Raw genomic sequence first — 27063 nt, 5'->3', positions numbered from 1 at the left:
AATATGCTGACAATAATTTTACTTGAAATACTTAACATTTAAAAATATTACATGAAAGTAAAGGCAGAATCTTATTCTGAAAATTAAAGGATCAGTCAAGACAAAATCCTTTTTACTTATTCAACAGTTTATACAGATAATAAAAAGTATCTGGATATCAACAATTACTTCTAGCTATGCATTATTTTCAAATAAAAATTAGAAATTATAGAACGTATACTTCTTTATAGGAGGAAAAGGGCTAAAAGAGTTGTATCTTAACACAGAAACTCCTAAATACTTTCTCATATTGTCAGCTGAAGCTGAATAATTCATCAAATATTGACTTAATCATTTGAGAAAATGATGGGTGGGCCCTTTACCATTTGTACCTAATAACTTTACTTAGGACTCTATAATGTATGTTGAATCTGCAACATGAGATGCATGGATAATACCTCAGTTTTCAATTCTTAAAAATAAAAAAACCAAACCCCAAAACATTCTGATCTTGTTGTTTAAAAAATTGTTTCCATTTTAATGATCTGAGTTAGTAACAAACAAATATACAAAATTGTCTTTCACATTTCCATACATTGTATTATGGACCACTTAAAACTCTGGACTACAAATGCAGGTTTCTTTGTATCCTTAACTTCAATTATTGTCACTTATAAATAACAGTGATTTGCCAAAACATGCATTTGTGAACACAGGTGCCAAAAGTCGTACGTGTAAGTTAATGTACAATCAATAGTGTACATTGTTCACTTGTGCAGTTATGTGTCAAGTGTAATTGACACAGAAGCAGTTATCCTGGGATATTTCACACTTTGAAAAGTATTTCTGAGAAACAGATGGAACTACAGTTTAAAACAAAATTGTATTTTATAGATACAATTAAATTCACAACATGCACATCTGAAGCAACTTCTGGGACCCAAAGCTGATTCAATAACCCTGCTGCCATATTAGCTTTATGGGTATATCTCCAAAATCACAGGTTGGAAAATAGCTGCTTTAACAAAAATAAATATGTATACTAAAAGGAAAGTGAGACTTTGAAAACAGTAATGATGTGAGTCATCTATAATTTTCACTGTTTTAGAAATTAAAAGAAATTTAGAAAGTTAAAGGTAATCTGAATATTTTCTAGGCCATTTTAATTTTAGATTTTTCCATCTCATCTATGTTTTCTATCTGATAGTATAATAGAAAAATGGGCAGTTTCTATTGTTTACTATAATTCATTAATCATTATAAATTCATGACTTCATTAGAAGATCAATTAAGTAGAAACTGGGTCATCATGAAATGGGAATAAGGAGGCCCCTTTTCTCTAACCACTAATCTGAACTAGAAGTAAATACCAATACAAAGTGATTTTTTTAAGGAGTAAATCGTTTCTAGGTTTCTGTAGGTAGGAAAATCCAATCTTTCTTAAACAGGTTTTCCTGGGTTGTAGCAACATGTGCTTTATCTCTTGAACTCCATCTCAACCTAAGGTTATTCCTATATTATACATTTCAAACTCCCTGGCAAGGAATGTGAATGCTAACCACCTAGGTATTTATTCAACTTCGTACAAAGAAAGGACTCAAGTATGGATGTCATACTAATAGTCCCACGTCACTAAGGCCTGAGTTTGATGTCTTCGCCTATGCTATATGGATCAAATGACAGAAGATGGTGCAAAGCAACTGGCTCTCCTCCAGGCAGTATCACACACTTGGCCTCTGATTTGACTAATATGAATACAACTGCAAACAGCTGGAAGGGCAACTGCAGTTGAAAAGGAAATGGGTTATTTTCTACAGGAAACAGGAAAGGTCTCTGTTTTCCATGGGTCTTATCATGAAGGAAATGTGGCTAGTGATTTCAAACGTGTACTTCAAGAGTTACCTAAGTGCAGGATGGCTTTTAAAAATGTTTAAACCATCAATGATTCAGGGAAGTAAGTTGGGGGAAATAACGTAAAGGTGTATACTTACAACACTACGTTAGGAGATGTAGTTATCTACTTCTGCACTTTGGAAATGAAAGAAACCAATTCTGTCCAGAGTCAATATCAGAAAGAAATATGGCTGCTTCCTACTCTTCTCCACTTAGCAAAATTAATTTTATGATGCTCTCACTGCTGATATTCTCTCATTTGAGTTAGTTAGGCAAAATGAATCTAATAGGTTGCTTTTGTTTTCAAAATAAGCTGCCTAAACAGGTTTTCAAAAGACTTTCAGAAATGGAACATTTAATCCTTGAGAGAAATTTCCATGATTATCTTGTCTAATGGCAGGTACAAGGATTGTTGGATTAAGGATTATTGCTTTCAATAAGATAACCATCAGAAATAAATATGTAAGCTTAACTCAAATACTCATTTTTCACCCAATGCTACAATGTTTATCCTCAAATCAAGTCACCTGTTACTTTTAATTCTTTGCCAGTTTACCAAGGTTTTAAGTGTAAGAAGTTGGCCTGTTAACTCAAAATCAAGACAATAGCAATATCCACATAAGCACGTCTTATTTGGGCATTGAGCAGTAACACTGCTTTCTTGATAGGACTTACTTAAGGCACTAAATGGTGGTAAAATAAACAAAAGTATGATGATTAACAACTTCTTTAGAATCGTAAAAAAGGAGATCATTTAGAAGGACACTAGTAAATCTTTTTCTCAAACAAATAAGGCATCCTGTTGGCAAACACAAATAAAACACAAGGTCATGTTGAACCTAATACATTCATGGTCTCAGCTAAACTACTTGAAGAAACACTAGCTATCAAACTAAAGAGAGCTACAATAGCATATATAAAGGTTGGAAAGGCACCAAAAGGAGGGCTCTACCACTTCCAGTTCTAAGAGTTGGGTAAGCTGTGTTTAACACTGCATGTAGTCTAATTATAAATTTTATTCTTCAAACTGTATAATGTGGTTAATTTTTACTTCGACAAATCAGTTAACCAAGTGCTAGTTTACTAAGAAATTTATTTTCATGAATTAGAAAATTCCTGCAGTGTCTAACACAACCCCATTTATAAAGCTAAACTAATTCTAGTACTGAATGCATATTCTGGATAACACTGAAGCAAATCTGTATAAACAAAAATGGTTACCTCAAGATAGAATTCACAATAGAAATTCAATATATAACTAAATAAGATTTACTGAAAAATAATGAAAAGTGTAGTACAGATACATCAAACATAATTATAACCACAACACTTTCCTTGTGAAAAATACAACTATTAGTGAACTAAAACGTACAATTGAAAATTTTTCCAAAGGAAAAACAGTATAAAGGAAAATACTTTTCTTTGAGATAGGGAAAATAGTATGTCATTGTTTTTTCATCACCATATAATTTGACACAAAAAACAGTCATAGAATTGCACCAATTCCACATCCAGTTTCCTGAACATGTTAAGAGTAAAAGGAGTTCATAAACCAGAATGCAGTTTCTGAATTTTACATTTTAAACCGATGATGTTCTCATACAGAATGTCACATCACACCAGATATGTTTACATAATGTACAATACTTTCCATTTTGTGGTCAGACATGAATATTAACATACGTTTTCTGCCACCTCTCTTTCATTCTGGTGTTTAGTCGGAGTCAGGAAAAAATAATCATGTTACTTAAGTGTTATCTCTCTAGCAATAAAGAAAAATTATATTTAGTGCATGCTTCATCATTTGTCAAAAAACATTTCTGAAAATAAAACTCAGTTACCCAATGGTTTACAAAGTAGAAAAATCATTCATTAGGATAAAAACGTGGTGGGATTTTAGGTCCATTTCCAAAGGACTGACTTCCTTGGCAGCACCACTGTCCTTTAGCAGAGACCAGGATGCAAGTTCATGATCAAAGCAGGCATGCTTGCAGGAGACCACTGCTTGACATTCAATTATCTGAGGCCCCTAGACCCCCTTTGACCACCCGCCTCTGCCGTCTTATTAGTGCTAGAAAATAGATGGAATTTTTGTGAAAATGTTAGGAACATTTCTGCTGTACATGATTTAGAAGTTCTCCAAATTTTTCAAATAGGTCTTCCACCCATTTTACATTTTTCATACAAAGTTGGACAATTTCTTCCTGTCCTAAATCTTCATTTTTTTTCTGCACAGAAGAAATCTAAAATAAAAAGAAATACCAAATTGGTTTATACTTATCACTTTATAAGCTCTTCATGAGGGCTTACTGTTTCTATATCCTGAATGAAAAGAGGATTTATAAATTCACCTACAAGTACAGATTTTTAAAAAAAATTCCATCCACGGAGAATGACTATTTCATATAAATTTGGGTGGTCTAATCCTATCATTTTTGACTACATGGGGGCAGGGAGGAAGGCTAGGAAAAGTGGTTCAAACTTTCTCAATTACTTCCATTTGTGTTAAAAGCCGAATGACAAATTTTGGGGTAAGTTCTGCGTTTCAGGGCATTGTAAAAATAGCCAACATACTTTACATGACCATCTTTACTTTCTCCTTTGCTAGACAGAGGTTAGATTTATGAACGTCTTTCCATACCAGACCATTATCAAACACATGATTGTACAACCTTGAGCCAACTTAACCCTTTTGAATTAAAAAACTGATAATGCTTGTCAAAAAAGCTTACTGTCTACAACCATTTAACCTCTGAGATTAATCCTTACATCCTAGCCACCAAGTGTTATTATGGTCATACATAATTTCTGAGCAACTTAAATTGATACTTAAAAGTTACAATTAAAAAAAAAAGTTACAATTAAATTTTTGACTATCATTTCTTCATGCCAAGGGACAAAACTCCCATTTTCTCTGCAATTAACTGGGATAAGGCCATTCTACAGATAAGGAGGACAGCAAAATATTCAAAGCAGTGACTAACGTGAGTTAATTAAAGCAGGATCATTATACATTATGAGAGAAGAAAATGCAATAAAGTGCCATTTATTATGGCAACGTAAAGCAAGTGCCATTTATTATGGCAACGTAAAGCAACGTAACAGCTTAAAAACATTACCACTTACAGCTCCTATGTGCTGGTGAGCCTCAGATTAATCTGAGCACAACGCTTAGAGTATAGACACATTTTTTAAAACAATTTTTAACAATTCTCTTTAAAACATTAAAAAATACTGTAGCTAACTAGTGCATACAACAAAAAAGAAGCAGACTCACAGATACAGAGAACAAACTAGTGGTTACCAGTGGGAGGTGGGAGGGGCAATATAGGGGCTGGGGAGTGAGAGGTACAAACTGCTGGGTGTAAGACAGGCTACAGGGATATATTGTACAACACAGGGAATATAATCAATATTTTGTAATAAGTGTAACTGCAGTGTAATCTTTAAAAATTATATATATAAATGCTACAGCTACAGTCTTCTTAAAGTTCAGAAAAACATACATTTCTTTTTTAAGTAAACGAAAAAGTAATTACCTCATCTTTACATATGAGATAAACATGATATTTATAATGATGGAGTGAATGATACAAAGAATACAACTGTATTTTCTCTGGATCAACGGCAAACTCCTATAAAAAGAAAAGAGTTTATAGATACATTTATTTCATGGAGCATCTGAACTAAGAATACTTTTATGAAAATACTAGACCAAAAGTCTCAATGGAAATCTTAAAAATGACTTATATGGCTAGATATTAATATGTATTAATATGGACAAGAGACTTATTCAAAATAAGATTTTAAATTGTATTTTAAAATCTTTATTCTTTTTCCTGAATATAAATATACACTATTTCAAAAAAGTTAAACATTACAAAAAATTTAAACAGTAAACATAGAAGATGACTTACAAGGTAAAAGAATTCTATAATTCTTGCCTCAGAGGTAAACAAGGTTAACAGTATGTCACATATTCTTCCATGTGCATGCTTCCATATGTATAACATATATCAATAACACTAATTTTGTAATGGGAAGGGAATCATACTATATATATTGTTTTGCAATTTTATTTTTTATAACATTTTCTTTAACCAAAGTAAAACTTGAATATCTTTCTATTTATTAAGCACCACCCTCCCAACAGAAATTATATGAGGGCAGGATTTTGGACCATTTTTCGCTGTTGTATTCCTAGTACTCAAAACTGTATTTGGTATACTACAGGTACCAAATTTTTTAATTGAAAGAATGAATGAATCTATCTCTTCTTTTTAAAAAGTACATAATATTACATTATCTGGGTGGCTCTTTATTTATTTAGTCTCACGCTGGTGATATGTAACTGGAATTGTTCTTACAACTAATTCTACAATGAGCAAAGGCATATGGTTTTATGCATTTGTGAATGATTCTACAAAACACATTTTTGATGGGGAACTGATATGTTGCTAAACTGCTTTCTGAAAAGGCAATAATTTAGACTATGTTTGAAAATAAATGAATTCCAATTTTAATAATTTTACAGATATGGAACATTGAATCTTATGGAATATGTGCACATCCACTTATCTGTATGCATTTGTACCCAGTGACACACAAAAATATTAAAAATATAATTATAGGGCCTCCCTGGTGGCGCAGTGGTTGAGAGTCCGCCTGCCGATGCAGGGGATACGGGTTCGTGCCCCGGTCTGGGAGGATCCCATATGCCGCGGAGCGACTGGGCCCGTGAGCCGTGGCCGCTGGGCCTGCGCGTCCGGAGCCTGTGCTCCGCAACGGGAGAGGCCACAACAGTGAGAGGCCCGCATACCGCAAAAAAAAAAAAAAATATATATATATATATATATATATAATTATAAGCATGGGATGATTGATAGTCTTATTTAGAAAATTTGTGAGCACTCACCATATACCAGATACGGTGAAAAACAAAGAGTAAGAACGAGTCCCTATTCTGTAGGCCAGAGCTGTTCATTCTTACCTGAAAACACTTCACATTTAACAACAGAGTAAAATATTTGCTTGTTTCAATGTTTGAAGTAGGATTTATATTGACAACTAGAAAATGTATAATTACATCAATCAATATATACTTACTTGTGCAGATTTAGTAGTTGTTTTAGAAGTTCTTAGAGTTTTTTTATTATAAGCTTTGCCATTCATTTTGATTTTAGAAATAGCAGATCCCCCACTTTTTGTTTTAGAGTCTCGAGTAATTATTGTTAGTTCAGGAAAACTTTCCAAGGCATTCTTTAAAATAAAATAAAGCAAAAATAACTGACATCAGAAGAAAAGTGATCTCAACTACTTCCAGCTATTCAAAACTTATTTTTAAAAATAGAAATATATTCATACATGTACATATACACAAAAAATATATGTGGGGGGGTACTGATGGGGTGCGGTAAATATATACAATCTATACATACATACACAAACATATGTGGGGTGTTAAACATGGCCACAAATTCTCTGTAGCTCCTCCCATCAAGATGTGGAACCTATTTCCCCATCCCCTGGATCTGGGCCAAACTTATGACCTGACTTAAGCAACAGGATGTGACACTATGGGGACTCCCGAATGAGTAAGACGAGTAATGCCTCTCTGGCTTCAAGGCAGGGGAAAGAAGGACATTTGTAAGCTTCAACTGTTTATAAACAGTTTCAACCTTCAAGGCCACTCTCTTCCAAACGCTATATAGGTTCCCAAGCACCTGGTATTGTGACCCCTCAAACAGTGCATTTGAAAACAACTTAATTTTTTAAATAAAAGTGTAGGAGTGAGCTGTTTCATTAACAGAAATAATAGAATTTTTGGCATTTCCTACCATAGTGAGCTATTTGTTTCTAGCTTCATTCTAACTTTTAATACTGTGTGCACATTTTGGCTTTGAAATGCAAATTGCTATAAATGAAAACTATCTATCATAGACATCACTATTATCATTTATAGTTATATTAAATAACTATAATTTCAAAATTAGAAATTTTGTGTTTTTTTCTGTGAAAACAAGAATATGAAAATGAATTTTTCAGTTGTTCACCATAAACTATTGCATAAGATTTAAATATCTACTGAGGGCTTCCCTGGTGGTGCAGTGGTTGAGAGTCCGCCTGCCGATGCAGGGGACATGGGTTCGTGCCCCAGTCCAGGAAGATCCCACATGCCGCGGGGCGATTGGGCCCGTGAGCCATGGCTGCTGAGCCTGCGCGTCCAGAGCCTGTGCTCCGCAACGGGAGAGGCCGCAACGGTGAGAGGCCCGCGTAACGCAAAAAAAAAAAACAAAAAAAAAAAACAAAAACTTTTCTACTGAGTCTATTAAATTCCAAGTGGTGGCTTTATTTTTCTTTTTTTAAGATTTATTTATTATTTATTAGTTTAATTTATTTATTTTTGGCTATGTCAGGTCTTAGTTGCGGCACGCGGGATCTCCACTGAGGTGTGCAGGCTTCTCTCTCTAGTTGTGGCATGCAGGCTCCAGGGCGTGGACTCTGCAGTTTGCGGCACACAGGCTCTCTAGTTGAGGCTCATGAGCTCAGCAGTTGTGGTGCATGGGCTCAGTTGCCCCGCAGCACGTGGGATCTTAGTTCCCTGACCAGGGATCGAACCCGGCTCCCCTGAATTCTAAGGTGGATTCTTTACCACTGGACCACCCGGGAAGCCCCGGTGGCTTTATTTTATTTATTTATTTGTTTGTTTGTTTGTTTGTTTATTTTCTTTTTGCGGTACGCGGGCCTCTCACCGTTGCGGACGCACAGGCTCAGCGGCCATGGCTCACGGGCCCAGCCGCTCCGCGGCATGTGGGATCTTCCTGGACCAGGGCACAAACCCGTGTCCCCTGCATCGGCAGGCGGACTCTCAACCACTGCGCCACCAGGGAAGCCCACATGTTATACTTTGAATAAGAAAAGGCAGGAAATTTTTGACTACTAAGTAGCTTCTATGATATATTTTCTGAGTTTAGATTAGTTTTTTGTTCTCTATTTCTGGTAACACCAAAAACCAATTTATAGTGCCAAGATACATTAACAGACGTATATACCTCCTACGATTAGGTGAGGATCAATTTTTCCCTAGATACTGAGTAATGCAGGCAAGTAAAGGGAATTTTGATAACTGTGCTAAAGCCAATTTTAAGTATATATGAAATGTGAAATTTTTAAAGAGGTTTAAAAGAAAAACAGGATTGGAATACAGTAGTTTAAAGGAAGTATTTTTGAAAACATTTGGAAATAATTATATATAAGGAATACGAGATGAATATAAAAACCTGAAAAATGAACTTAAGCAGAGCAAAGCAGATGATTAACACTAAGAATATACTTAATAAAATAAAAAAACAAGCTCAGACAAGACTCATAATGAATAAAAATCAAATTTTTGTTGGGTGGAAAAATCTTATAAAACTGAGAATGACTTCCCAAAATTTTCTTTCCTATTATATCTAAGACTGTGATTGCCACTGAGTTTGCTAATAAACCACCTGACGGAAATACCTTGAATGACTGATCCAAATGAAGATTCAAAAGGAGTCTCTTTCGGTTATCATTCAGCATGCTATCTATTTTTTTCATATGAGGCAAAAGTAGCTCATCTAAAACAAGATAAAAATTTATTGTGACAGGATAAACTATCAACAAAAAAACTTGTTAGAAATACAGCTTTTCCTTAAAACAATAGATTGACATTAAATTCACTGATTATGTAAAGTATTGATTTAAAAATATTGCACATGAAGCTTTTTGAACAAAAGTTACCTTGAAAAAATAGGTTTACAATAGCTAAGTGAGAAAGGAGTAGCATAGTGTGATGACAGAATCTAAAGTCCTGGGTTTTAACCCCATCTATGCCACCAGAATTGATCAACCAGTGGGCAAAGTGCCTAATCTCTTCAGACCTCATTTACCATGTGAACAATAACAGTATTCCAAAACATAAATTTAACATTAAAATTTTTAATAAAATACTGAGTATGATATTCTTAATTCACTATAGTTTGGGGCAAAGAAAAATAGTCAAAATCCAGTTTCAAATACACAAGGGAAGAGTCAAAATAGTTATTTGAGAAAAGCGGAGAGTAAAAGTATGATGAAGGTTTCTTACCCAAAGATTATGATTTCTTTTTTACCCTTCTGAAACTTTAAGCTCTTTTAAGAGAAACACTTTCAGAGTATAAGTTAATTACTTTTAGTGCTGTATTAAATATTTTAGGTTACTAAACTATTTCTTAATTTATCAGCATAACAACATTTTACAATACTAATTAGCTTTAATGACCTTTCTGAAAATGTATATATAACCCTCAGAATCTGGTTACTACTTTCATAGCTAAATAAAATGACTCTTTATAATTGGAGAATAAACACAAGCACAGAGACCAGCAAAAGAACACTTTCCTCAAATTGAAGAAAAAGTCCTCAGTAAGGAATGCTTTCTAAGATCACCACAACACACCTGATAGCTTTCTTTTTATCTTTCTAGCAGTGATTAAATCTATTCAAATATTACAAAAATTTACATTTCACACAAATAAGTTTTAAACATTTGTGTATTATTTTTAAATATAACCATTAAATTTTTCATCCCTCATTTTAAATGGAGAAAAAATTTTAAAAAAATGATAAGCAATAGAAAAAAATCATTTAAAATACAACCACCCAGAAATGATCACTACTAAGAAACGCATATTTTATCATGCAAGGAGTTTTGATTGAGAGAGAAAACGTTTACTGGCAAAATGCTGACCTAGGGAATTAATTTGGGGTTTTGATTGTGGCTCTTCTACCACTAACTTGTTCTGTAACTTTAGGAAACACATTTAATATCTTCTCTAACGTCTCTTCCAGCTCTACAATAGCTGATGTATGAATTACTGCCTCTGATTATATAGTCAAAAAAGCAAGACTAGAAATTAGAAGACCTTGGATTTAATCCTTTCTCTGCTACTTGCAAGTTGTGGGCTCTTAAGCAAGTCACTTAACCTTTTTGAGCATCATTGTCTTCACCCAAAAAATGGCTGTCTAAGTTGTTCTGGGATTCATGTAGAATAATGTATGTCAAAGTATGTGGAAATAATAAAACAATATACATTATTAGGCATTGCTGTTGAAGTATATTGTTACTGATTATTCATTGTTACTATCTTTTTGATCTTACACTTGTTCAACTCATTTTGATAGAAGGATAATGGAAACTGACTCATTAATCCTTTTATTCTCTCTTCTAGTTGTCCCTGGTGAATGCTATAGTAGCTGAAGGGTAAATGTTAGTGAGCAACATTAGATATATAAATTACCAGTTTATTTCGTATGTCAATTTCATCCCTACTCTACCATAAGAAAAAGTTACTAAGGGAAGAGTAAAAAAGGAATAATATTAATAAATATAACCCATGGCGTTTTTGTTATTGTTTTACTACTAATTGATTAGAAAATAATTACTCTGTGATGTATCTTTTACTGGATACGAATATACAATTTTAATCTTTACACCATTATTATCTTTCCAATTATTAGAAAACAGAATATATTGACATCTGGACCTTCCACGCAACTCAGACGAGTTGGTGAAATGTTATGAGGATGATAAAGATTCTAGAATTGAAAGAAACTAGTGGGTAGTTACATAATATTCTCATGAGTAGAAATCAATAAAAATATATTCAATATAAAATTGTTCATATATTCAAACAATTCATGAAAAGCTATGACCCCATTTTATAGAATAAATATATCAACAGTTGGTTAACTGACAACATATACAAAAACCACATATTAAACATGTAACTAACAGAGCAGAATAAAAAAGATCCAGAAAGTACTACCAAGAAAGTACTACTTAGCAGACTGTACCGTTGCTCTTCTCTAAGGCTTGCATTGTGTCAGGATCCAAAGCAATGCTAACAAGCAATTCCATGTAACTCTTAAAGGTTTCCTTCATTGCTCTTGTGTTCAAAAAACGAGTAACAAAGGGAGCTGGAGGATTAAATTCTGGGAGGGAGAAAAGATGAAATATTAAATACTCCTTCCTGACAACTTTAAAAACACTCTGCTCTATAGCAAGTGTCTATAAGCAGATAAAAGGTTGTAGATAAAATTTCTTCAAATTCAAGGTTCTCCCACTCTGCCTTTAAACACACCCTGGGTGAGAGATTCTCAAAGGTGGTTTTGCACATCACAATCACTGGAGAGCTTTTAAAACAAAACAAAAAAACCAGATTGCTGGACTTATTAAAACAGAATCTGGGGTGGTAATGGTGGTAATGGTGATGAAGCTTAAGTGTTATACTTTTTAAAAAGTTCCCAGGTGCCTCTGAAGCCCAACACCAGCCCAGCATTTGGAAACATCTGCCCCATAGGAACCTGTTTCTCCTCCCCTGGCCCTACCAGACATTTGCTGCCAGGTCGTGCTACTTCAAAACTGATGGTTTCTCTACAGTATTTAATTAGTAAAGAAACCATAAAACACCTAATGTATGAGTTAATATATACATATCTCTTTTTACTTCTACACTTAAATTACTGTAAAATTCTGGTCTAGAGTCAACACATACTAAGAAAAAATTTTAATGTAAACATAGCCTGTGCATAAAGAAAATTTCACTCAAATTCAATGGCAAGAACTGCAAGATTAGAGGTGTGTCTGAATTTTTACTCTTTTCGTTCAAGTACAGAACTATTATCACGGCCTTTAACAGGGGTTCTTAGACTTTGTTCCACGGACCCCTCGGGGTCTCCCCCCATAACCATTTCAGGGGTCTCTGATGTCAAACTGTTTTCTTAATAATATTAAGATGTTATATACCTTTTTCACTCTGTTGACATTTGTAAAAGGAATGTTGGGTAAAACTGCTGGGGCCTTACCTAGCCTGAATTGAGGCAGTGACACCGAACTGTACTAGTAGCCATATACTTTGCCATGACTGTCATCTAACTGCCATGAATTTGAAGGAAAAAAAAAAAACAATTTCCCTTAAGAATAATCCTTGATGAAGCAGTAATAATTAATTGTATTAAATCTCTACTCTTGAGTAAATGTCTTAAAATTCTGTGGGATGAAATGAGAGGTACATATAAAGCATTTCTGCTATGAAGTATGACAGTTTTCTCCAAGAAAAGCATCCATGTAATTGTTTGAATTACAAGATGAACCAGCCACCTTTTCCCCCATTGGGATACCAATTTTATTTGAAAAAAATGACTGACAGATACACTATGCCTATTCAGACTTGGGTATTTGGCAGACATTTTCTTAACGAAGTGAACCTGTCACTGCAAGGAAAACAACTGACATTTGTTGCCAATGATAAAATTTGAGGTTTCAAGTGAAAATTAGAATTCCGGAAAACTTGTTTCCACTACTGTGAACCTGACAACGTTCCAATACTTAAAGATTTCATTGATGAGATCAGTGTTGATATTTAAAATGTCATTTCTTTGATACTGCAAAAATGTATGATGTAAATGTAAGAACTAAAACCATAAGACTCTTAGAAGAAAATACAAGGATAAATCTTCATGATCTTGGATTTGCAATGGATTCTAAATATGACACCAAAAACATGAGCAATGAAAAAAAATAGATAAATTTGGCTTCATGAGAATTTCAGACTTTTGTGCATCAAAGGACACTATCAAAAAAATGAAATACTGTGCTCACTTCAGCAGCACATATACTAAAAAAAAAAAAAAAGGGCTTCCCTGGTGGTGTAGTGGTTGAGAGTCCACCTGCCGATGCAGGGGACACGGGTTCGTGCCCCGGTCCGGGAAGATCCCACGTGTCGCGGAGCGGCTGGGCCCGTGAGCCATGGCCGCTGAGCCTGCGTGTCTGGAGCCTGTGCTCCGCAACGGGAGAGGCCACAACAGTGAGAGGCCCGCGTACCGCAAAAAACAAAAAACACAAAAAACTGAAGTATCTACAGAATGGGAGAAAATGTTTTCAAATCATATGTCTAATAAGGGTTTAACATCTATAATATATAAAGAACTCCTACAACTCAAGAACAAAAGGAGACATGAACTGGGCAAAGGATCTGAATAGACATTTCTCCAAAGAAGATAAGCAAATAGCTAGCAAGCAACTGAAAAGATGTTCAACATCATTAGTCATTAGGGAAATACAAATCAAAACCACAATGAGATTACTACTTCACACCTACTAGAATAGCTATAATCAAAAAACAAAATATAACAAGTATTGGTGAGGATGTGAAGAAATTGGAACCCTATGCATTGCTAGTGGGAATGTAAAATGGTGCAACCACTGGAAAAAGTTTGGCAGTTCCTCAAAAAGCTAAACATATCATTATATGACTCAGCAATTCCACTCTTAGGTATATAAATAATTGAAAACAAGAACATAAACAGATATTTATATGCCAATGTTCACTGCAGCATTATTTACAACAGCCAAAATGTGGAAGCAACCCAAGTGTCCATCAATAGATAAAAAGATAAACAAGAACATACAATGGATAAACTTACAGTGGAATTGTATTCAGTCATAAAAACTAGTAAGTTCTAATATATGCTATGTAACATGGATGAACCTTAAAAGCATTATGCTAAGTGAAATAAGCCACGCTTATATGAGATATGTAGAGTAGGCAAATTCATGGACACAAAATAGGTTAGAGATTCCCAGCAGCTGGGGGAAAGGGAGAATGAGGAGTTATTGCCTAATGGTTACAAAGTTTCTGTTTGGGGTGATCAGGAAGTTTTGGAAATAGCTGTGACAGCTGAGCAACAGTGTGAATATAATTAATGCTGCTGAATCGTACACTTAAAAATGGCAAGTTTTATGTTATATATATTTTACCACATTTTAAAATGTGGAAAAACAATGAAATAGACTATGTACATCAATGAGCTAACAGATATTTTCACATTACCAAAAAATGTTATAAAATCATTCATGGATGAAAGATACCTCAAAGGGTAAAACAAACCAATAGATTTTAATGTAACAAGCATGAAAAGTTGAAGAAGCTACCACTTGTCAAGTTTATCAAATAAAATCCTTTGAGTATCAAAGAAAAATATTCATCATTATCTGAAAAGGTAATCAAAATACTCCTCTCTTTCCTAACTACATAGCTAATGTGAGGCTGGGTATTCTTCATATACTTTAACCAAAATAATATATATACAAACTGAATACAGAAGCAAATATGAAAATGCTATTCTTCTAACTAAATACAATTGTTTAAAAAAAACTTATGTGAATATGTAATGGGTTTATTTAAAATATCTTAAAATTGTCTGTTTTAACTGATACTTGGTGATATACATAGATACAGGCCACACACACACACAAAAAGTGTTTTGGAATCCTCAGTAAATTTGAAGATTATAAAGAAGTCTTGAAACAAATAGCTTGAAAATCACCAGCCTATAAATCTATGTTTATTATCAATATTTGCCTTCTTTTTAAGAAGCACTAAAAATGCTTGCCTGTTAGTGACACCTAGTGGTAACTCAAGGTACCAATGAAAGAAAATTTTCACCTTGATTGTCATTTGAGGAAGCTGTATAAATAACTGAGTGCAAATTCAGAACCCAAACTTCTCTGAACAGTAGGCAGCAATGCTAACTGCGAAATTACGTATAATGCCTTCCACACATACTCAAAGCACTAAATTTCTTTATAAATTCCGACGTGCCTACTTCTAAACAACAGTTCACAAGTAGCTTTTAAAAATAATACATTTAAAGTAAACTTCATACTGAAGAGTTTTTATTATAATTCTGTTTCTATCCAAGTAATCTCTAAGATCAGCTCCCAAGCAGTGATACTTACAATGTCAGAAACCATCCTGGACATCAACCTCAACAGTGCCCCCAACACCCGATTCATCTTTCAAGTTCTGCCAAGATTACATCCTGAATTTCTCAAATGTGTCCTCTCTCCTCCATCCCTGCTGCCAAAACTTAGGTTCAGACTTTCAATTTATACCTGAACTGTGATGTCACGTAATTCAAAATCAGATTTTACCATGTTGCCCCCTTGCTTAAATCCCTCCAAGGACTCCCCTTTGCTTACAGGACCCCAAGCTTTTTAGCTTCAGCATGGCATATGCAGCCTTCCATCATCCTTTCGTCTTTTCCTGACTACCTTCAAATGTATGCTCTAGAAGAAGGGTCAGCAAACTTTTTCTGTAAAGGGCCAGATGGTAAATATTTGGGGCTTTAATGGTCATATACTCTCTGTAGTAACTACGCAAATCTGTCACTGTAATGGGAAAGTAACTGTATGAAAACATGTAAATGAATCCCAGTGTTCCAATAAAACTTTATTTACAAGAATAGGCTGCAGATCAGATTTGGCCCACTAGCAGTAGTTTGCCTACTTCTGCTCTGGACTACTGAACTGCTAGAAATTTCTTGCATATATTACACAACAAGTTTGATGGCTGATGGAATGTTTCCTGGTATATTCTGTGTTTCACAGCTATCTCAGGTTTAAGTTCTAATGAAGTAAATTTCAATATATATAGCCTACATAAATGCTCTTTGGTGTCTTCAACAGTTTTTAACAGCGTAGAAGGGTTCTAAGGTCAAAAAGTATGATAACTGCTATCTATTTCAACCTTTTCACTTTATAAAAGAGAAACTAAGGCAGTTATCTAGCTTAGTCATGGGCAAATATATGCCTAAGCAGAACTTAATTAGGTAGCTAAATTCCCTAATTAAGTAAAAGTAAATACATTTTGAATTGTCAGTGTCACTGCTCCTCCCCATTAATGTACATAATCTAAAGTTATCAAGGTATTCATTTCATGGAGAACTCACCCTCATCATCACTACTACTAGAGTGCATCTCGGGAGATGAGTCAGATTGGGATGATGAAAATTCTTCTTTCCATTTCTTCCTTTTCTTTGGTGGTGGCTCAGCCTTTACTTTTAGCTGTTTAACTTTGGGTTTCATGGAAGGGGCTTTTGTCGTTGTAGTTTTTGGTGTTGGAGGATCAGAAGTTTTACTGCTACTACTTGGCTTAGCCTGAACAGTTCTGCAATGTTACAAACAGATTTCATTAACGCACTGAAATCTTGTCAAATTAAAATAAATTAGACAAGGGATTTCCCCAGCGGTCTAGTGGTTAAGACTCTGCGCTTCCACTGTAGGTGGGGGTGCGGGTTCGATCCCTGGTCAGAGAACTAAGATCCCACATGCCATGTGATGCAGCCAAAAATAAATAAAATAAAATAAAATAAATTAAACAAAAACCCGAGAAACACTGGTGAAGAAAAGTTTATTTACCTCACCAGTATCTCCGAAATAAAGTCTAAGTCCTACACATCTCCAATGGTGATTCCTCCAAAAGTCTCTTGAAATATACTCTTTAACCACTGACATTCAATATTCAGTTAATAAGGGACTATATTAATTCCATCCCTATTTCTCTCTCTCCCTCCACTCTTCTTTTCCCTTTGTAAATTCATTTTCCTGACTATGAGGCTGTACACGGCAGATGATCAATGGACTTACAGTCACGTCAGAAATTCTCGCAGGCTCTGGTGGTGCCAGGTTTTGATGTGGAATCCCAACTGCACCTGTTCTAGAGCCCCTCAATAAGATTTGCTATATACTAGTTCTGGAGATTTGAGGGAGTAGATAAAATTGCATCATAAAAATAAGGTGGGCTGTGTCCAATAAGTTGGAATCTTCATTAAACTAGATCTTCCTAGCACTAGATTGAGAATATCAAGGTTCACACCCCCTTTCCCATACAGATCAAAGGGAATGTGGCTAGGTCATCTGTTTTCCAAATTCACGCTCCAGACAACCCAGAGTCACATTAATACATGATGACAATTCTACTGTACTTGTAATGTACAGGGTCAATTTTTTTTTCATTTTAAATTTGACATTCTGTTGTTATTTTCACTTTATTTATGGATAAAAAAGAGGGCTTAGAAAGGTTATCTTTTTTTCTTTCTTCTTTTTTTTTTGGTTACACCGCATGTGGGATCTTAGTTCCCCGACCAGGGATCAAACCCAGGCCCTCTGCAGTGGAAGCATGGAGTCTTAACCACTGGCCCACCAGGGAAGTCCCTAGAAAGGTTATCTTAATCTAGGTCACAAAAAGATGGATTCAAGCCTTTAGACTGTAAATCCATTTTTTTTCACTATACTAGGGTGACACCAAAAGGATTCAGGGAGAAAAGGGTACCCATCCCACCATGATAGCCATGGACTTTACAGTTCCTGTCTCATTACTTCAAAAAGAATCACTTATTACATCAGGCACTGAATTTTCAGACTTGTACAAATGGAAAAAAAAAATCAGCCTCTTTAATTGATTTAATTCTTTGTACAAGACATTGCCAATAATAAGCCTTCCAATAATTACTACAAACATATTACATAAAATAATAAATACCTGATAGTCTGTGAAGACTTATTTCTTGGCTTTTTGGAACACACTCTGACATACTCCTTTTTGTTAGTGTTTTCAATGAACTTCACATATATCCTTTTGTATTTACTCTTTGCATCTCCAAAATATCCAAGGTACTAAGGAAAGAAACACTTTGAATTACATAATTGTACATTCTGTACATAAAATATTACTTTGTTGTCTTGATAGACTGTCATAGAGCCATCCTTCAAGTTTTTCAAAATGCAGCTCTGGTCAGGCTAATTGTACCCTCAATAAAAATGATTCCAGCCTCACTCTTAACTGCAAGCCCATATATAGATGCAATCTTATTTGGCTGATCATCAGATGCTCACTTACTCAGTGCTATTAAACAACTACTTAGGTAGAAAATAATTCTGTAAGTCTTCTTGGTAAATCAGGGTATTTGACTGGCAGAACAATCAATATAAGAGTCTCTGAGTCCATCTGAATTCTTCACAGACTAACACTAATTCCTTTCCTTTATTTAAAAAATAAAAAGTTAAGCAATTTAAGTAGCTGGTATTTAGACATTAATTTTATTTTAAAATCGGTATCATATACTCTGTAGTTCAATTTTAATATTTTATCTCAGAAATGCTCAATATACATACATTACACAATACTTAAACAATACATTTAAATTTACATCATTCTGTATTTTACCTAGGATCACTGTCAAAAAATAGGAAGGTTAATGTAAACAAGCGTTTTACTTACACTATTTGTAGCAGCAAATTCTCTTTGCCCATCTCGAATTTCAGGAACAAACTTCTGTAATAAAGCTTTTTGTACTTTCCAAATAGCTGGGGGTTCTTTTCCTGCTTTTAAAGCCTCCTTTAAAAGTATTAAAAGTATTAAGAAGTATTAACAACATTTATAGAAACTAGCAACATATTCTAGATTTATAGAATCTTAGAGCTGAAAGGAATCTTAAAAGACCTACCTAGCTCAACCTTTTATCTTTTACCTAGCTGAACTTTTGCAGTAATTCCTTTAAGTGGGCTATTCAATCTCTGCTTTAATTCTTCCAGAAACAGGGAGCACAAACATGCAAAGTAACCCATTACCCTTTTGTATAGCTATTGGAAAGTTTTCCACTAATGATATTGTCATACATTATTTATGCAATTTTATAACAGTATGTACATATTCAAAAAGACCAGAAACAAATATGCTAAAATATTAACAATAGTTAACTGTGAATGGAAGGAATATGGATAATTTAAATATTATTTTCTTCATTGTATTTTTAATACCATTTCTCTCCACCCCAATTAAAAAATAAAATCAAAAGCAAGCAAACAAAAACCCCAAAATAAGTTTTCTTAAACACTGCTAAAAATTTCTTATACGAAATTGTAACATTCTGCAATTAGAAATTGTGAAAAAAAGTCTAATTCTACTTTTACATTGTATTCCTGTTATTTTCTTTAAACTTTTAAATTAGATAAATAACCATTTTCTCCAAACTTCTAATAATACAAATGACTTGGAAGCTTTGAAAAAAATTAACATTTCAAAACTACTCTAATTACTAGTAGCTAAATGCAATATACTGACCAGTCAGAAATACACAAAACTCAGAGATGAGTTAAAATTATTTTAAGCTATTTTCCTTTTCAAAATACCTAACATCTCTAGTTTGATTTCATTATTTAACAATTATGACAACAGAATAATTATAAAAATATAACTTTTCACAATTCAAGCTAGATGCATGGTATTAAAAGTCATCATGAAGGCTACCATAGGGCATGCCCATTAAGCTATGACCTTTATACCTGTGAACATTCACATCACCTTAAAAGTCTCTATGTCTTCTATCTTTACCACAAATTCATCACGCTCTCTGTATTGGCCTTCTCCTCCACTTTCTGTGCTCTCCTCATCTGTAAAACCTTCTATGGCAACAGTGTCCTGTCCTTTTGCAAACTGGTCTGAAGGAAGACCATCAAGTTCGATGGACTTTGGGGGTTCTGCAGAGTTTATATTTTCCAGGATATTTACTGCAGATGAAGTAGAGTAGAGAGGTTCTTGCTTAACTGCACCCACAGTGGTGGAGGAAGTAGTAGCAGTACCAGTAGTATTGGCAGTTGGACTAGTAGTTGCCACCTGTAGGGCTTCTGAAACTAGATCAAGCAAATGCAAATTAGTAATACAAATTATTAAACATTTACTTGCTTTGAGTAAAATCTGAACAGTTTACAGAGAAAGACCTTATTATTTTTGCCATCAAATTGTTTGAAACAATGAAATTAAAGAATGGTTGTTAACTTCCAAGAACCAAAGTGGTGAGAATTACATCTGGATGACAATTAGACAAAAACCTCCATTGACCTAAACTCACCCCTACTTCCACTTAAGTATTTAGCACAAAAATATTTTTAAAAGAATAGAGACAAAAAAGTGATGCAAGACAAGGAAGGGTCAGCCAACTGAAACTGTGAATTCCTAGAAGAAGAAAAGCTGATTGGACATGGAAAACAAAAACAGCACCCCCCAAATACTTTGAAATAGCAGTAGAAGCTACCGAAATAAAAAGGATTATAAAGTAATGTTATGAAAAACTGTATGCTAACAAATAACTTCGATGAAATGGACAAATTCCTAGAAAGACACAAACTACCAAAAGAACTCAAGGAGAAAGAGAACATCTGAATAGACCAATAACAAGGTAATAAAAGAAATTAAGAACATCCCACAAAGATAAGCACAGACCCAAATGGGTACACAGGTGGGTTCTATCAACAGTTAAGTAAGAATTAATACCAATCCATTATAAACTCTAAAAAATAAGAGGAAACACTTCCCAACTCATTCAAGGCCAGTATTATTCCAATACCTAAACCAGACAAAAATATCATGAAAAAACTACAGACGAGTATCCCTTATGAATATAAACACAAAAACCTTGGGCAAAATATGAGCAAATATACCAATATATAAAAGAATTATACATCATAACCAAGTGGCTTTTATCCTAGGAATCCATGCTTGGTTTTAACAGCTAAAAATCAATCAATCACCATATTAATATAATAAAGGACAAAACCACAGGATCATCAGAATAGGTACAGAAAAAGCATTTGGCAAAATTCAGTATCATGAATTTAAACACTTTCATGATAAAAACACTCAAGAACCAAAAATAGAAGGGAACTTCTTCAACCTGATAAAGGCCATCTACAAAAAACCCACAGCTAACATCATACTTAATGGTAAAAAATGAGATGCTTCACCCTAAGAAGGATGTCTGAAGAAATAAAACTGTATCTGCAGATGAAATGATCTTGTATACAGAAAATCCTAAGGAATCCACTAAAAAACTATTAGAATAAATAAATTTAGCAAGTTTGCAGGGCATAAGATAAATATATAAAAATCAATTGTATTTCGAAATGCTTGCAATGAGCCATCCAAAAACGAACTTAGAACAAAATTCCATTTATAATATCATCAAAAAGAAGAAACTATTTAGGAATAAATTTAACGAAAGAAGTACAAAGTTTACATTCTGAGACTTATAAACATTATTGAAAGAATTAAAGGTCTAAATAAGTGGGAAAACATCCTGTGCTCATGGATAGGAAATCTCAACGTTGTAAAGATGGCAATACTCCCAAATTGATTAAAAGAATCAAGGACTTCCCTGTCGGTCCAGTGGTTAAGACTCCACGCTTCCACCCCCACTGTAGGGGGTGTGGGTTTGATCCCTGGCCAGGGAACTAAGATTCTATATGCTGTGTGGTGCAGCCAAAAAAAAAAAAGAATCAGCATAATCCCTATAAAAATCCCAGCTGCATTTTTGGCAGAAGCTGGCAAACTATTCCTAAAATTCATATGGAAATGCAAGAGAGCCAGAATAGCCAAAAAAATCCTGCAAACAAAGAATAAAGTTGGAAGACTCACATTTCAGAAATTTCAAAACTTTACCACAAAGCTTTAGTAATTAAACAGTGTGATGGTGTCATAAGGATAGACATATAGATCAAAAGAGTAGAATTAAAGTCCAGGAATAAACTCTGTATTTATGGTCAAATGATTTTCAACAAGGGTGCCAAAACCATTCAATGGGGGAAGAATGAAAAAGCTTTTTAACAAATGGTGCTGGGACAACTGGATAGGAATGAAGAATAAACTTGGATGTCTACCTCACACCGTATACAAAAATTAACTGAAAGTGGATCACAGACACAAATGTGAAAGTTAAAATCATGAAACTCTTAGAAGAAAAATAGGTGTAAATTTTCATGACCCTACAAGTAACAAAAGAAAAAAATAAGCTGGACTTCATCAAAATTTAAAACTTGTGCTGCAATTGAGGCCATCACGAAAGTGGAAAGATAACCTACAGAATGGGAAACACTGCTTACAAATCATGTTTGTACTTGCCAGAGATTTGTATCCAGGATATATAAAGAACTCTTACACCTCAATGATAAAAAAGACAAATAACCCAATTTAAAAAGTGAGCAAGGGCTTCCCTGGTGGCGCAGTGGTTAAGAACCCACCTACCAATGCAGGGGACACGGGTTTGAGCCCTGGTCCGGGAAGATCCCACATGCCGCGGAGCAACTAAGCCCATGCGCCACAACTACTGAGCCTGTGCTCTAGGGCCCGTGTGCCAAAACTACTGAGCCCAAGTGCCACAGCTACTGAAACCCGTGGGCCTAGAGCCCGTGCTCCACAACGAGAAGCCACCGCAATGAGAAGCCCGTGCACCACAACAAAGAGTAGCTCCCACTCACCACAACTAGAGAAAGCCCGTGCGCAGCAACGAAGACCCAACACAGCCTAAATAAAATAAATAAATAATTTTTTTTTTTTTTTTTTTTTTTTTTTTTGCGGTACACGGGCCTCTCACTGTTGTGGCCTCTCCCGTTGCGGAGCACAGGCTCCGGATGTGCAGGCTCAGCGGCCATGGCTCACAGGCCCAGCCGCTCCGCGGCATGTGGGATCCTCCCGGACCGGGGCACGAACCCGCGTCCCCTGCATCGGCAGGCGGACTCTCAACCACTGCGCCACCAGGGAAGCCCCAAAATTTATTTTTTTAAAAAAAGAAAGTGAGCAAGCGACCTATTTGTCCAAAGATATAAAAATTGTCAATAAGCACAAGAAAGGCCGTTCAACACTATAAGTCATTAGCTCAATGCAACTTCAGTAGATAATTGCAATCTCACAGCTATTAGGATGGCTACAAAAAATACAGGCAGTAACATGCTAGCAGGCGTAAGGAGAAACTAGAAACCTTGTACCTTGCTGGAGAGAATGTAAAATGGTACAGCCACTATGGAAAACAGTTCGGCCATTCCTCAAAATGTTAAGCATGAAGTTACCATATAACCAAGGAATTCCACTTCTAAATTCCACTTTCTAAATAAATAAATCCACACAAATACCTGTATATGAATATTGACAGCAGCATTATTCCTGATGGCCAAAAAGTGGAAAAAACCCAAATGTCCATCAACTGACGAATGGATACACAAAATGTGGTATATCCACATTATTAGGGAATAAAAAGGAATGAAGTACTGATAAATGCTACAACATGAATAAACACTGAAAACATTACATTAAATGAAAGAAGCTAGTCACAAAAGGTCAAATATTATATGATTTCTTTTACATGAAATGTTCAAAAAAGGGCAAATCTATAGAGAAGATAGATTAGTGCCTGTCATTGGGTGTGAGCGTGGGTGTGGGGACTGACTAATAATGGGTTTCTTTTGGGATGATGAAAATATTCTAAAATTAGATTGTGTTCACAGTTATACAACTCTACAAAACCACTGAATTGTACACTTTATTTTTTTTATTTTTATATATATATATTTTTGTGTGTGTGTGGTACGCGGGCCTCTCACTGTTGTGGCCTCTCCCGTTTTTTGGAGCACAGGCTCCGGACATGCAGGCTCAGCGTCCATGGCTCACGGGCCCAGCCGCTCCGCGGCATGTGGGATCTTCCCAGACCGGGGCACGAACCTGTGTCCCCTGCATCGGCAGGCGGACTCTCAACCACTGCGCCACCAGGGAAGCCCTGAATTGTACACTTTAAATGGGTGGATGTTATGATATGTGAATTATAATTTAACAAAGCTGTTAAAAAAGGACTTTGAAGCCTAGAGCTGATAGAGAAGCTCCAGGCTGAGAAACAAATATAAAGAACATGTAGCACTGCAGCGGTAATTTTGAGTAGTGCTGATGAACTAAAATAATAATATATACAATAATAAGTAAATAAAACAGGAAGGGCAGTGATCCCCTTGCTTATGCTGAGCTGTAGGCAGCAGGGGTGGCTTGATCACAGGCCAAAATGGAAAAACTGTTCCCTGAAGAAAGTGAACTCTACCTGCCTACAGGAGGGGTTGAGAAGGAATCAAAGCAGAGCCCAACACAAATCCAGACCTATGAAACACAGAAGAAAATGGAAAAGCAGATAGGCAAGGGAAATGAGTGAACTACAGTGCTTGGCAACTAGAGTACATCTCTCCCTTATTCTAGCTAATTAGGGGGGAGGAGGGGCTGGGGGGGTGGTCCAATAGCTGTCACCAGCCAGCCTACCTGATCTGTATCCCAAATTAAAACTATCCTCATACATTTATATGACTCCTCCCAATCAAAGGGAGAGGCCTGTTGAGGAAATACAAATGAATAATCTAATTATCAAGTCACTGTGCTGTGTATCTTGAACTTATACAGTTTGTACATCAGTCATATCTCAATAACAATGGGAAAATAATCTAATCATTCAAGATTAGATTATAGAATTTTATCCTGATGTAATATATTGTTATGCTACTATAACTATACATCATACTTTCTGCCTCAAAAATGTATATAAATGGAAATCAATTTTTTATGTCTTGTGACCGGAAGGCTCTATATATTAAACACTTCTAACGTTATAATACTTATAATACATTATAATACCGTAGATCTGAATTAATATTTTTTCAAAGTTAATGTAAAACAAATGTAAATGTAAAAAGAATGCTTCTTTTGAGTGGATGTGGCATTTAAAACTTACTCGTTTATGGACTCATGGGTAATATTACTTATTGAGATAGGTGGACTCATGGGTGAATATTACTTATTGAGATAGGTTTTACAACCAATTTTATTTCTGTCCTTCATTTTTATTGATAAAGGAACTGGGAAACATTGTTCTTATAAATAATGGATGAATGAAGAAATAAAAGGGATTTTGTTATAGCAATGTCACTGAATTTTGAAAATACACTCTAAGTTACATGGCAAAACAAATCACATAGCTATCTATGAACAAAAACAGATAACGGCCACCAGCAGACCCTCAGAAAAGGAAACTGTAAGGGACATGCTTTAGTCATAAACTTGTCATCCCAAGGAGATGTGAGGTGCAAGAAAGAATGGAGGGCAATATGGTAAATACACAAATAAACCTAAGCAAACACTGATTATTTAATACACTATTTCTTGTTGAGTATTAGAAAACAGGATAGAATTAAAATACGTGGGGGAATTCCTGGTGGTCCAGTGGTTAGGACTCCACACCTCTACTGCCGGGAGACAGGGTTTGATTCCTGGTTGGGGAACTAAGATCCCACAAGCCACATGGCGTGGCCAGAAAGAAAAAACGCAAATATTAAAATACATGGTAACATTAAAGTTAGGAGGGGGTAAAATGGAGTTTTAGTGTTCAGAGTCTTTATGTTACTCAGGAGGAGAGTAAGATACTAATAGATTTTGAGAAAGTGAAAGTGCATATTGTAATCCCTATTATCTCCAGATAAAGAACAGAAATATTTCATCAAAATCATCGGGGGGGTGAGAGGGTAGGTAAAGATAAGAATGAAATAAGACTGACCACGTATTGATGATTACTGAAACTGAGTGATTCATAGATCGGTTTAATTATACCAATCTTTGTAACTTTATGTTTGAAATTTCCATAATAAAAAGTTACGGAAATATTTTATAAAAAGAATAGCTTCCAAATTAGTGGAAGGAAAAACTTATCAATACTGTATGATGCTCTTTATGAGAAGTTTTAAAATGAGCCAAACAAAAGTACAGGGATACATACACAGGTGGTAAAATTTATAAAAGAAAAGCAAGGAAGTGATTACCATCCAACTCAGACAGTGGTTAGTTCTACAGATTATGAGCTGGATTTACTTTAACACTCAATTTATTTTTGAACTTCTTGCTTTCTAATGAGTAGCATTTAACACCATAAATTTTATCCTTTGCCCCACACATTCCTGGCACATCCCCTTGGTTCCAAAATATAATGCTCCACTGTCCTAAGTGAGTTGTCATTTCAGCTTTGGTTTCCTTTTAAAGCCATGAGTTATTTAGAAGTTATTTAGAAGTTTTAGAAAGAAAAACTTACTTTTATTTGTCTCTTTTTTCCTTTCTGCTATTCTTTTATGAAATTACTGCATTGTGGTCAGGGAATATGTCTTAACTAATATCTGCATTTTCAAATTTATGGGAATTTTCTGTGTGTTTTGCTTATGTGTATCATATTTCCATATGTGAGTTATATCTCACAAGAAAAAATGTTCTGAAAGAAGAGATATGGAAAATATACTAAAAATGCTAACAATAACAATAAGATTAGTATGGTAATATTAAAAACCGAAATGGGAAATTAAATGTGAAAAAGAGAGATTTTATTATGATAAAAGGGAATTTAACTGTAGTAAAATTTCAAACACCCAATTACATGGGTTCAAAACATCAACTACACAGTAATAGAAGAACAATAAAACATAGTTGGATACTTTAACAC

At 34.9% G+C, this 27063-nt stretch overlaps 1 protein-coding gene across 3 annotated transcripts in view; it reads right to left on the bottom strand.

The window, feature by feature from the left end:
• Nucleotides 1–206: 206 nt before the first annotated feature.
• QSER1 (glutamine and serine rich 1) overlaps nt 207–27063 on the bottom strand; it is a 78604-nt gene continuing 51747 nt past the window's right edge. Inside the window, exons 4-12 of one of the 3 annotated variants that reach the window (XM_081239134.1) lie at nt 20085–20413; nt 19002–19118; nt 18264–18397; nt 16672–16889; nt 11734–11871; nt 9379–9476; nt 6979–7131; nt 5412–5507; nt 207–4115 (exon numbers count right to left, since the gene is read on the bottom strand). In XM_081239134.1, coding sequence (XP_081095260.1) covers nt 3975–4115; nt 5412–5507; nt 6979–7131; nt 9379–9476; nt 11734–11871; nt 16672–16889; nt 18264–18397; nt 19002–19118; nt 20085–20413 — 1424 coding nt within the window. In that variant the 3' untranslated portion in view covers nt 207–3974. The remainder of the gene's footprint in view (nt 4116–5411; nt 5508–6978; nt 7132–9378; nt 9477–11733; nt 11872–16671; nt 16890–18263; nt 18398–19001; nt 19119–20084; nt 20414–27063) is intronic. The other 2 variants (XM_081239133.1, XM_081239135.1) reach the window with 2 other exon arrangements.

Source organism: Mesoplodon bidens (genome assembly GCF_964165515.1).
Source record: "Mesoplodon bidens genome assembly, chromosome: 7".
NCBI classification, from domain to species: Eukaryota; Metazoa; Chordata; class Mammalia; order Artiodactyla; family Ziphiidae; genus Mesoplodon; species Mesoplodon bidens.
Note: the sequence above shows the minus strand (reverse complement) of the source record. Positions and strands in the feature narration are given on the sequence as shown.